Genomic DNA, 13,186 nt, shown 5'->3' with positions numbered 1-13,186 from the left:
ATACCACACTCTCTAGATTTCGGACACTAGTAGCCGATTCTCGATTTTGGACGTAAGTGGCCTTTGTTTGCCGCACGCAGCACGCTACACACTATGTTGTTGCAGAGCCTCTGATACACTGTTGTTGTACAACACGGGAGGGTTCATTCTTTAAAAAACCTTTTCTGGGCCAGCGGAGTGGTAACTATGGCTTTCGCTATTTGAATGATTGACAGTATAAATAGTAAATTCCTTATGCCAACACACCTTGCATAACACATTCGTATTAGTACTCTTCTGTTACCCTCGAACAGGTGATCGTGGATCCAAACAAATTGACCAGCTATCAGGCCTCGTCTTCCTCATCTTTTAGCCCAAGAAGCGTTATCGAGAAAGATTAAATGGCTTACACTTGGCCGGTAATCGTAGCTGGTATTTCATTCCTAATTTACTACAAACGCCTTCCTTGGTTTCTGTTTCCATGTCTTCTCTTTGGGGCGTTTCTCGCCTCAGGAGGAAAGTATTTTCCGAGAGTGTTCTTTCGAACAATTTTGCGTGATCTGAGGTAAGATGCACTGACTCTCACCATATGAAAATAAATTCATTCATCAACACAACTCCGACCAAACTGAAGTGACCACTGGTAAACAAAGAAACAATAACTATATTAACTTAACTACAAATATTTTCGTTCAGAAGTTAGAAATCATCAGTGAATTGGTTGTTTTATTCTTGTCTGAGTAGCTGCGTAAAGTATTAAGTGATGGAACACATAATTCAAATTTTAGGAATAATCTGGAAAAACCTAACTTGTATTGGCAAGAATTCTGTTGGAGTATTTGCTTTGTACATGATTCTGTTTGTTTATATTTGGAATTAGTGGAGTTTGTCGTATGCTTCGAAACACTTTCACTGAAACTATGGTATGCAGAGGAGAAACTTCTAAATCTAGTAAGGGCTAGTAAGGGTTGATTCGTATACCTGATGCCACCGAGCACATGTCATTATCGCGGTGAGTTTATTCAAAATAAAGTTAAAATGTAACTATATTTAGTTACGGCCGTCCACGAGGAGTGCACTCGATCGCACTTGTTTCCAGGATCTTTTCGGTCATAGAGGTGGCGAAAAGTGAAAAAACTCCGGTTTACTGTTTACAAACTATCACTTTGCGACGCCAGGCATTGTGGCATATTTTTGCTGGCTAAAATGGAGATTTTGGTTAGTTAAAGTGTATTCTAGCCCGCTCGTGTTCAGACTATTTTGTTGTCATTTTTTTTCGGTTTTTATTTTCTCAATGCTCTCCAAAGTAATAATATTGGTAACACAGTTAATGTTCATGGGTGTAGATATGTTTTGGGCCCTTCTCAGAGTTCACTTCAAACGTGTTGAAGTTGAAGTTCATTTATTTGTTTAAGCAGGTTGATTAATTGGCAGCTGTAATAGCTGATGTGGACCTGCTGTCCTAACCCACCCATCCCACCCCAGGGGAGGACATCCATCACGCAGTAATCTCGTGTGTGCGAAATTAACGTCTCCTGCCCCAACCCTGCAGGAGACGGGACCTCCATTTATTTGTTCCTATCCGAGAAGACTAGAATATCTAACCATTTCTTGATGTTATGGAAAGGTAGCAAATTCTTCTCAATTATTTTAAGACCTTGAGTGTTGGTCTGGCGGGGGCTCGAACCCTCCACCTCCCGCACTACAGTCCTGTGGCTTAGACTAAAATGACTCTTGGCCTGTAAGCAGAAACTACATTGTTTTAGTTTATCTGACAAAAAGCAATATTTACCATCAGGTTAGTTTACTTGGCTGTGAAGATTAATATTCAAGTCAAAAGACTTCAGAAGAAGGGAAATGTGACTGTTGCTGACATATTTCGAACAAAGGTATCCAAACATCCAAGGAAAGCAGCCTTCATATTTGAGCAGACAACATGGACGTTTCAAGATGTTGAAGATTTCTCCAACAGAATTGGAAATTATTTTAAGTCTCAGGGCTACAAAAAGGGAGATGTAGTGGCTCTGTTTCTAGATTCTTGCCCTGAATTTGTTTGTATATGGCTGGGTTTGTCCAAGATTGGTGTGATAACTGCCCTCATTAACAGTAACCTTCGACTGGAGTCTTTGAAGCATTGTGTGTCTGCTGCAGATCCCAGGGCAGTAATCTTTGGAAGTGATCTATCAGGTGAAAAGAGCACATCTCCTTTGTTAAGTGGTATTTGTATGACAGGGCTTTAGGAAGCTGGGGGGCAAGGGGGCAAGGTTGAGGGTGGGGTGAGCGTGGCTCGTTGCAATAAGAATCATGGCATCTTAAACTATGAAAAAAAAATAATAATAATAATAAGAGAAAAAGCATCTTTTAAAAGAGGAAACTTACTTAGTGCTTTCCAACCTCGCAGAAGGCAGACTAGTGAGACTACTCTGGGTTTTTTCAAACAATTATACTAATGAGAGTTTAGTGCGAGTTCTTAATTCAGTGTTAGAGGTTGACAGAAAGGATTACTGCTTACATTTTACTTCTATCAGTTTTCTCTATGATAACCTAATAATAAAATTCTACCAAATACTAGGTCTTATGTGGGCTTTTATTTAAGAAATTTTAAGCAAGGTTAGACTTAATCCTTGGTAACAGTTCATGAGTAAGTCATTTATCTTTTGCTGTGCAGATGCTGTGAGAGATGTTCGCAGTCAGTTTCCAGAAGATATGGAGCTGTACAACTTTGGAACATCTCCCTGTTCTGAAGCTTCAGCTAAGAGCTTGCTTCGGGAAATGGAAAGAAGTCCCTTAAAACCACCACCTGCTGATGAAACACAGTCATTTGAAGGTAAGTATTTATTTTTGTTTATGAGGATGGTTACAGTGCGAGAGATACATTGGTGTTATGGTTTGTTCATTTTCAAGATCTAAATACCAATTCTCTCCCTTTATCTCTACTACCAACACAGCTATTTTCACTCTCAATTTTTTCTGGGTATAATTTCTTATTTCTTACAGATGTGCTGATGTACATCTACACTTCAGGAACTACTGGATATCCTAAAGCTGCAGTGATAACCCATCTCAGGTAGAAGTGATAGAACAATGGATTTAGCTATGGTGGCAAAATGCTGAATGCATCTTTAATTCTTTCAAACTCCCTCTTTCTTATGCTGTTGAATCCTCACTCTACTAAGCCCATACTACTGTATGCTTATGTGCCTGTGAACACTGAATTGGTGAGATTGAAGAAAGCTTTGAAAAGAAAAAGTATATACCAGGGAGGCAGGAATGAGAATGACAATCTGGCAAAGAGGGATCCCCATCCTTTCTCCCCTCACTGTTTTCTTTTCTCCAAGCTCTATTCTATGCTAAAGCAAATTGATATAATGGCTTTGGAATATTAAGCACCCCTTTGCTAAAAGATATGCTTTATGGAAGCTATGGGACTTGTGATTAGTGGGGCATTAAGGAAATTATTAACTTTTGCTGTTCCCTAACCCCTCTGTGCACACTAATGATGATGTATGCATGAGTCCAGGGATATGTCAAAGCTTACTTTACTTTTTGGCTCCTCAGGTTCTTCCGATTCAGCAAGGTGTCCTCTCTGTACAGTATCACAACTGAAGACATCTTATACTGTACTTTACCATTATATCACTCTGCAGGAGGTGCCATTGGTGTTGGATCTTGTCTTTTAGGAGGAATCACATTGGTGTTAAGAAAAAAGTTTTCTGCTTCTAAATTTTGGGAGGATTGTATTAAGCACAAAGTAACTGTAAGTGGCTAGAAATTTAAAATAATGTAAATGTGCAAGGAGGAAAAAAACAATTGGATTTAGCTGGGTAGCTAAGAATTTCAATGTTGGTTGTCAGCCAGTGACTCACTTGAAGCCATAGTGCCCAAGAAACAAATTTCAAATTATTATTTTTCTGTTGTGCTCTTATGCACTTGGCTGGTGATTGTGCAAGTTAGAGTAAGAGTACATCTTTGAAGCAGAGAAATATGTGGAAAGCTCCACTTTTGTGATTTGTTGTGAGCTGAAAAATTTCCAATCTAACAATTTTGGTTAAGAAAATGTTCTGCCTGCATGGGGAATGAAACAAAAAAAGTTTAATTATTACCTTTTGGTGCCTTTGCAATTAAGTTTGGAACCTTGAGGGGAAGAAAATGGGAGCCACAGAAGAGGGAGGGGCTTGGCAGAATGTGTGATGTACATACTGCTTCAATAAGATTGTTTTGGATGAAAACCAACCTAAAGAGACCTCCCAAAGTATACGGCTTGATGTAAGAGTAGGATATAGACATTGCCATAAATTTATTGCAGAATGATTCATGTAGTTCTTTAAAGGTGTTTTGAATCATAATCTCTTCTCTCTCAGGCAATCCAGTATATTGGAGAGCTGTGCCGCTATCTGCTAGCCCAACCACATTTCCCATCAGAGAAGCAACATTCAGTACGGGTTGCATTGGGAAATGGATTAAGGCCTCAAATATGGAATGAATTCCAGTCTCGCTTTGGTATCAGCAAGATTGGAGAGTTTTATGGATCAACTGAAGGAAATGTGGCATTTTTCAACATTGATAATACCCCATGTGCCTGTGGTTTTGTTTCAATTATATTCCCAAAGTTTCTTCCATTCTGTTTCATCAAAGTTGATCCCATAACTGGTGAGGTACTTAGAGATAAGAATGGGCTTGCAATCCAAGCAAATGCTGGGGAACCTGGACTTGTGGTTGGAAAAATCATAAAAGGTAGTTTTTCATTTTCTGATATTCTATCTTGCACAACTGACTGCTTAAAAAAATATGGGTATAAATTTGCATGTATTATTAAGTAAAAAAACTAGCAAAGTATTAAGATAGAACCATTGTTTGTGGGTGTTGTACTCGCAACAACTGGCAGAATAGGTCAGGAACTTTTATTATGTGTGTTGCTGCCTTTTTCTACCTGGGGAGGAAACATTTATTTGACTTTTTGCTTTAAAGCATGCATGTTATCTTCCCTTAGTACTTCCAAAGTCTATTTGATTTCACATTAAATAAAATCTTCTGTGTGTTTAAATCAGAGTTTGCTTCCAATTAGGTCTCAATAAGAATTCTAACTATCTGCTTTACATTTTTTACAATGTTGGTTCCAAGAATTTGGTGTGAAGAATCAAATGATATATCCCTAAAATTATGTGTTTGTTTATTACCCTTGCCTTTTTAATGATGTTTTTATTAAATATATTACATGCAAAAATTACTTTTTGATTTTGATTTTGATACTGCAGTTCAACTCTGTAAGAGAAGGTAGGCAGCCAAGCAAAAGATAGTTAGAAGACTACATCTTTTGTTTGCTATGCCAGTATGTCTAGCTAGATTCAGAATATGGATTTGTTTTGTCTAGAATGACTGTTTTACTTGATGACAGGAATATTTGCTCTTCCCCCTTTAGAAAAAGGCCTCAAATTTGATGGATATTTGAACCAACAAGAAACTGCAAAGAAAATCTGCCACAACATTTTTAAGAGAGGAGATGCATATTTCCTAACTGGGGATCTTCTCATCAAGGATGAGTATGGTTATGTTTATTTTCATGATCGCCTCGGAGATACATTCCGCTGGCGAGGAGAGAATGTTTCTACCGCTGAAGTGGAGGCAATAATGAGCAATATACTGAGTCTTCGTGATGTGGTGGTTTATGGTGTCCAAGTTCCTGGCATTGAAGGAAGAGCAGGCATGGCTGCCATTGCTGATCCCCTCAACAAAGGCATCAATTTGAGCTCTCTTGTCCAAGGATTAAAAGAAAAACTACCTAGTTATGCTTGCCCCATATTCCTGCGAATAATTTTTGGTGATGTAGGTCTTACAGGAACATTTAAACTTCAGAAGACTCAGCTAAGACAAGAAGGATTTGATGTGGGAGTAGTGAAGGATAAACTTTTTTATTATGATTCACAAGTAAAGCAATATGTAGACTTGGATGAAGAAAAGTATGCTAAAATTGTTTCTGGTGAGATCAGAATGTAGGATTTTTCATTTACATATTTTATCTTTTTATATAGTTCTGTACTGTGCAACTCCTGTACAATTCTACAGTAACATTACAAAACCAGAACTCTTTATTACTACCTACAATTTCTTGTGGCTCCTGACATGATGTCCTACAGGTTAACTACTAATGACTGTTATTTCTTGAAATTCAATCATTTATACATAGCATGTTTTCAGTAATGACTATTTACAGGTCACAAAATGTAGGAGCACTGTATTTTTGTTTATCATTTTTCAACAAAACCACACATCCTGTGTGTACACTTCAAGTACTTTTCAACTGTTTGGAAAAAGCATGTCTGTTTCTTTGTTTGTGCATTTGACATTGAAGAATCCGGAACAAGATATTTTGTTGAGTATTTATTGATATTAAGAAAAACAAGGAGATAGCTGAAAAATCAAGTCTGGAGGCACTCTATTTTGCCTTGCTTGTCAGTGTAATATATCTATAAATATATGTAAAGTGTAAACTTTGATTTTCGTGAAACAGTGCTCAATACATAGAAGTAGAGTGATGTATATATTGTGGGAGGAAAAAGACAAATAAACTACAAGTTTATTTCCTGGTTTTCCTCCCCTGATGAGTGGGCAACCACAAAACAGGCTTGTAGGGATGAACTTGTAGTTTATTTGTCTTTTTCCTCCCACAATATATAAATATATGTATATATAGATAATTTAGTTTTGTAGTTTGTCTGTCTTTTTCCTCCCACAATATATAAATATATGTATATATAGATAATTTAGTTTTGTAGTTTATTTGTCTTTTTTGTCCCACAATATATAAATATATGTATATATAGATAATTTAGTTTTATCAACTGAGTCAATAATGCAGAGTAGCCTCTGTAAAGAGTAACTAAAGCTGATGTTTCAAGGGTTAGCCCTTTGTCATTTGCTCTGATGAAGGACTAATGCTTGAAATATCAGCTCTAGAAATTCTTTACAGAAGCCAATCTACCGAATCAACTCAGCCAATCAAAGTAAATGATCTTGTTATACTCCCCCACAGATGCAGCACCAAAGTATATATATTTGGTATGACAATTGTAAAGCCCCATCTACATGAGCAATTTTTATGTGGCAACTGTATGTGACAAGACGTGTTCTGCTTTAGGCACGTTTGTCACATTTTGTGTGGCGTCTCGTCTACACGGACAATTTTTTTTATGTGACAATTTTTATTTGCCACATAAAAACTAACGTGCCAGCTTTTCAGCAAATGCAGTTAATCGTCACATAAAAGTTGGTCATTTTTCATCATCTACACGGGCAAATAAAAATTGCCACTTAAAAATTGCCATATTAAAATTGGTCATGTAGACAGGGCTTAAAGTTAAAAATATAGCATTAAAAACGAGTTGTTGTTGCTGTATACATATGTTCTGTAATAAATCACATAGGGCACCAAAATTGTAACAATTAAGTCTAAAACTGTTGTACACAGCAACATGGAATAAGAACGTAAGCATATCTGCCAACCCCCAGAGTACAAAAGTCTGGAGATGTCTCAATTCGACGGATGTAAAACGCATGTGACAACCTTAACAGTGCCAAATTTCCGTCATGTATTGTGCAATTTGACTGGTTGATTTCTGACCAATTACAGTACTCGTTTAATGTATATCAATTTGATTGCTCTGTTTTACTTTTTCCAATCGAGAACAGCTTAAATAAGAGCACTAAATCCTTTTTGACATCTCGAAAACAACTGAATTATTGAAAAAAAATTGAAAAACGTCACGTTAGGTATTTCCCGGGAGATTTGGTGCTCTAACTGGGAGACCGGGAGGATTTATTTTTGAATACACAGAAGGGCACCTGTTACAACTGGGCCAAAAGATGCAATATGTATGTTTTTTCATTTAATCCTATCACTCCCAAGATCTTATCAGTAACATTCTCCGTACTGTCTGCCATACAATTCTTTTGATATTTGTTCAGAGAATTTGGTTTTGGATCAACTAGAAATTCCCTAATTTATATTTTTCTTTGTAGGCTGGATCTTGTTAGGAGAAATGTTGTTTTGATCATGGGAATTAAAGGGTTAACAAGTGATCAAAAGAAAACAGACATCCCATGTCCCTTACCCACCTATATACAGCACATGTCGACTGTGCATGTGTGGCAGGTGGTACACAGTGGAGTGAGGTGACAAATTCCAAAGAGATAATTTGATTAAATTTGGTTTGAATATCGTTGCACATATAACTTTAGTGCATAGATTTTAAATCGGCCAATTACAAGACTCAAAAAATTCAAAAATTCAAAAATGTATAAAGTAAAGAACGATCTAGTACCCAGCTACATATCTGAGATATTTACTCGAAAGGGTACTCGTTATAACCTTAGGAATAGTGACTTTGAAATACCACGATTTAACACTATACGCTATGGTAAACACACACTAAGGTATCAAGGACCATATATTTGGTCCAAATTAGAAAATGGTATGCGTGAACTACCAAGCCTTAGTATCTTTAAAACTAGAATCCGTAGAGTTGACCTGGTCAGCCTAGTGGAAGACAGTGGCAATTGCTGCAATCTTTGCAGCACGTGATTTTTTTTTTTTTTTTTTTTTTTTTTTTTTTTAATTATCTGCATGGTACAAGTATTTTTATGTTATCTGAACACTGTTGATATTTCTAAATATTTTAAAATTTTAATGCATAGTTTATCAGCTGTATTGTTACCTATTATGATACTGTACATAGTTTTTTTTTATTAATTTAGTAAAGTAGGTGTCCCCAATTAGCTCTATGAGCTAAATACATTGACAAGGTAATAAAGATTTTATTATTATTATTATTATTATTATTATCAGATCTTTTTATTTCCATATTTGGAGATCTGTGGTCACGACTATTACCTTAATTGGTCACTATGAACTAATAAGGAGTGATTTCTGCGCATTCGACATGCAACCTGCGTGACAGTACTTCATGTACGTCATTTTCTTTCGAGCGTGAGTTAAACATGGCGGATGGCCCGATTTCCTCTGAAAACGTGACGATAATAGTCAGCTCTAGTGATGAAGACGAAAATGAAAACGTCGAGGGACTTTTCGGAGAATTTGTTTCCAAAGTCGAGCGATTTGTGGAGCAAAACAATGTAGTGCTTTTCTTGAAGCTGAAGTTCACGGAGGCTCGGTCCGAGTTCGTGTCATCCGCGAAATTCAAAAATGCGCTGAAATGGAGAACGAGAGAAATGAATAAGTCAAATGGCTACATTTACACTGGAGATATTTGTAAGCTTCTCTTATCAGATTCAAAGGTAGATAATAGCAAAGTGGAATTGGATGTTGACGAAAAAGCAAATGATGTACAGTTCGTGGGAAATGGACAAGTCGTGAGTCACTTCACTCGCGTGGAAGGAGACGTAAATAGAGTGATACAGACAATAGTAGATGATGGACCAGACGATCACACGTCGGATAAGAAGGAAAAACATCCACAGGCTGCTGTCCCCTCGACGAGCAGCACAAGCTCTGTTCAACGTCCTCCAAGTGGTATTGTTAATGGACGGATTCATGAAAAGAAAAGACCAAACGAAATCGCGAGTCCATCGAAACGGATGATTACCCCTCGAAAACGAAAGAGGCTTGTTAAAAGATTGGAATTGAAGCTTCATAACCTGGCTGAGAAAATTAAGATTTTAAGTCAAGCAGAGCTGAGTTTGGATGAAATGGAAATGAACGACAGTACGTATATTCAAGAATGTCGTCTGAAAGACAAATTTAATCGCATCTGGGACAAGATCTGTAGAGTACAGGGCAAACCCCCCAACACAGGAAGGGTTACCGAGAAAGAAGTCAAGTGCCCAACCACAGGCATAGCAGGGATAGACCAAGCTATCAAAAAGTTCTTAAAGAATATGAAAGGTCGTTTTCCTGATAAGTTTGACATCAGTAATGTAGTACAAGAAGCAAATAAAAAGTATGGTTTGAAACTGTCAGGGCAAGTTCTCAGTGAGATCAGTGACGAAGTGTTCATGTGTATAGGTAACAGTCTGCAAAAGAGACGGAAGAGAGATTTTAATTTCAATTTTGGATGCCACCTCACAGATGAGTATAATGCCAGCAATGACCCTGCAATAAATGACTCGGTACTTCGCAAGAAGTTGGAAGAAAACAAGAAGATCAACAAAAAGAATCTGGATGAAGTTTTCTCCAAGTTTACCTGCTATGGACGGATAAAAGCTCATGGTGGCAGTGGCAACTCAAGCAGCAGTGATATTGAGGAGGAAAGACCTGAGAAGAGTGTCAGAGTCACAATGAAAAAGAAATTCTCTCGCATTTCTGTCACACAATCAACAGATTCTAGTGAAAATGAATGCAATGACTTTGGCTTGAGAGAAGACATAAATGATAACACCAACAAGATTGGAAGCAAGGACTGGTTTGATGCTAATGAAATTGACTTGGAAGACTATGCAATAAAGCCTCCTCATCAACTGAGTGGAAAGAAGGAAGACACAAAAAGTGAGACTAAATGTGATAAGGAAAACAATACTTTATTGCAATCAAGTGATAGAAATCTGAGGGAGAACTCTGCTATTGTTGGGTTACCTACCGGTACCTCAGTTCTGTCTGAAGGCAATGAAATTTGTGCAGAACACATAAGTATCGAGGACATGGACTGTGTCCCTCAGTCCCCCAACCCTGAAATTTTGGAGCAAACAGGTAGCAGTGAGAAAGAGAATACATCAGCTGTATTAGTCAAAGATCAGCCCATTGTTATCGTCAGGGAAAGGATGAAGAATAGTGCAGTATCCACAGATCAGCAACTTGATGATTCCAGTATGAAATCAGATTCTAATATGGTCACTGCAAGTAATGAATATCTGACAATCAAACCAGTAGAGACTTCTTCTAACTCTAATTCCCTATGTCGTGTGATGTCAAGTGTCAATGACTCATTATTACAAGAGAATTCCAGTATGACATCATACTCTGAACCTGTAGAGACTTCTCCTGAATCCCAAGAGACCAATACTTCACCAGGTCATGAAATACCAAGTATGGGTGATTCTTCATTGCAAGAGACAAAGTCTTCTTCTAGTGTGAAATCAGGTGTTAATGTTATCACTGTTCATGAGGAGGAACTGAAAGCTAAACCAGTAGAGACTTCACCTGGATCCCAAGAGACCAGTACATCCCCAAGTTGTGAAATATCAAGCATTGATGATTCTTCACTGCAAGAGACAAAGTCTTCTCCTTCCAGTGTGAAATCAGGTTCTGATGTTATCACTGTAACTGAGAAAGACCTGGCAACTGGACTAGTAGAGACCTCATCTGAATCCCAAGAGACCAATACTCTCCCAAGTAGAGTAATCTCAAGCACAGAAGATTCTTCAGTGCAAGAGACAAAGTCTTCTCTCAATGATTTTGATGATAAGACACAAGATGTGATTAGCAAAGTTACTGGATCTTCTTTTCATTCTGATGTTGACAACAGAGAAGTTATTGCTGGAAAATATCCAAAGGAAAATAGTTCTCATGATGATGCACCAAAGTCCTCTCTATCTAGGGAAAGAAAAGGTGTAAACTTTACTTTATCACCTCTTACTGTCAATATTAAACCTATATCACCTAAAGGTCAAAGGATTTTATCACTAAGCCCCAAGAAGAGGAAAGCAGAGAATGGATCACTTGATTTTGATAGGCCACTGAAAAGTTTCCGCAAAGCAACTTTGGAAGTCCCAGGAAGTCAGCCATCTTCCTCTTGTAATGTCCTAGAGGCCATAGACAATAAATCAAATCTTGATGATAATGAAAGATTACCAAAAGGTGAAAAGGATGAACTTTCTGTTTCTTTGATAAGCAGCTCTCCTGAGAAAATTATCAATAGTGGTCAGTCTGGTATTGAAGCGAAGGCATCAAAAAGATTGCTATCATCTTTGAATAGGACCGGGAGAAACTCTCCCATCAAGAAACAAAAAACTTCTGAAAGGACAGTTATCTCCATTGTGCTCTCAGATGATGATGACAGTGATTGTGAAATACTTAAATGAATGTTTATTGTGTGTTCTGTTTGAATATTTAAGTGTCCAAAAATTTATAATAAACAGTTGAGGTTGCTGGTTTTGAATCAAACACATGTAGTTGGTTTCTAAGTAGAATAATAGATGTTGGGTAAGGTGATCCCTGCATGCTAGACTAACTTGCTTAGAAGCTGGAGCTTACATTGGTTTCTATTGCACCAAGGAAATACAGTCAAACCTGTATCAAGTGGTAAACAGAGGGGCATGGAGGGGTGACCACAAAACATAGGTAGACCACATCATACAGGTTCAACAGAATAGTGGTAATAAAAAAAATGATACTTAATGTCATTTTAAGCCATAATTGACCACTTAATGTACAAATATTCACTCAATAATGCTATCAATATTGATTTTGGGCAATGATATGTATTAAATTTTACACAAAAGGTTATTCTTGGTTTTATTTGAGTGGTCCTCCTTAAAGTGACTGCTTAATTAATAGAGGTGAAAATTAGAAATGGAAAAGATTTCTGTTGACCGTGTAATACAGGGTGACAGCTTAACACAGGTTTGACAGTAGGAGTATTGTAACCCCCTCCCCCTTAAAACAGGATGTTAGTCCATGGCAGGTTACCCTTGCAATTTATGCCCACTTATTTATTTTCTTGATTGTGAAGGGACACCATGAGGGTAAAATCTGCAGCCTACAACGCAGCACAGTAACCCTGTCTAAGGCTCAAACCAACACCTTTTATCCAGATTTGAGAATACTCACTGTGTCACATTAACCCATTCATTAGTAGGATCTAAACAGTGATTATCAATACTGTTCATCACCTATGATTTAGTCCTGGGAATTTGGTGGTCAATCAAACAATTTCTTCCTAATTGGTCATTTTTTTTACCCTATCATCTTTCTGCTTGGAAATGTGTGGAAATTCATGATTGGTCACACTTGGGAGTTAAGAATCTACAGAATCTGTTTTTAATGATCAACATTTGGGAAATGAAAAAAACCCAGGTGTACTTGATTAACATGGTTAATGAATTAAGTGTCCCATTTCATTAATCCAGTTGCATGCTGTTGAAACCCCCATAACTTTATTATTAATTCATTGATAAAAGAGAAAAGGAGCCAATCAGGATGAAGATTTGGAAATAAACAACTATTAAGTTCCTAATTATGGCTAAGAGCTCAAATCAA

General features: G+C 37.3%; 2 protein-coding genes across 4 annotated transcripts; both read left to right on the top strand.

Annotated features, from left to right (window-relative positions):
• The first annotated feature begins 231 nt into the window (after positions 1-231).
• Positions 232-7,621, top strand: LOC111329291 (long-chain fatty acid transport protein 4). 3 transcript variants are annotated; one of them, XM_022933935.2, is made up of 8 exons: positions 527-544; positions 860-991; positions 1,778-2,166; positions 2,648-2,806; positions 2,977-3,046; positions 3,538-3,736; positions 4,341-4,713; positions 5,399-7,621. In XM_022933935.2, the coding sequence occupies exons 2-8, from the start codon at positions 978-980 to the stop codon at positions 5,971-5,973; spliced, it is 1,779 nt and encodes a 592-aa protein (XP_022789670.1). In that variant the 5' UTR covers positions 527-544; positions 860-977; the 3' UTR covers positions 5,974-7,621. The 3 variants fall into 3 exon arrangements, with proteins under 3 accessions (XP_022789669.1, XP_022789670.1, XP_088613079.1); XM_022933934.2 differs by lacking the exon at positions 860-991 and having other exon boundaries at positions 232-544; XM_088756953.1 differs by lacking the exons at positions 527-544; positions 860-991 and adding an exon at positions 1,054-1,606.
• Positions 7,622-8,944: 1,323 nt separating this feature from the next.
• On the top strand, positions 8,945-12,433 carry LOC111329293 (uncharacterized). Its single transcript, XM_022933936.2, has one exon. It carries the CDS (start codon positions 8,974-8,976, stop codon positions 12,007-12,009), a length of 3,036 nt encoding a protein of 1,011 aa, XP_022789671.1. The 5' UTR covers positions 8,945-8,973; the 3' UTR covers positions 12,010-12,433.
• Positions 12,434-13,186: the final 753 nt, after the last annotated feature.

Source organism: Stylophora pistillata, chromosome 4, assembly GCF_964205215.1.
Source record: "Stylophora pistillata chromosome 4, jaStyPist1.2, whole genome shotgun sequence".
NCBI classification, from domain to species: domain Eukaryota; kingdom Metazoa; phylum Cnidaria; class Anthozoa; order Scleractinia; family Pocilloporidae; genus Stylophora; species Stylophora pistillata.
Note: the sequence above shows the minus strand (reverse complement) of the source record. Positions and strands in the feature narration are given on the sequence as shown.

Excerpts from the sequence above, each read along its gene's own strand:
- LOC111329291 (XM_022933934.2), top strand. The coding sequence starts at position 381 with ATGGCTTACACTTGGCCGGTAATCGTAGCTGGTATTTCATTCCTAATT. Across the intron at positions 545-1,777 it reads ACAATTTTGCGTGATCTGAG|GTTAGTTTACTTGGCTGTGA; the intron begins GTAAGATGCACT and ends ATTTACCATCAG. Across the intron at positions 3,047-3,537 it reads GCAGTGATAACCCATCTCAG|GTTCTTCCGATTCAGCAAGG; the intron begins GTAGAAGTGATA and ends TTGGCTCCTCAG.
- LOC111329293 (XM_022933936.2), top strand. The coding sequence starts at position 8,974 with ATGGCGGATGGCCCGATTTCCTCTGAAAACGTGACGATAATAGTCAGC.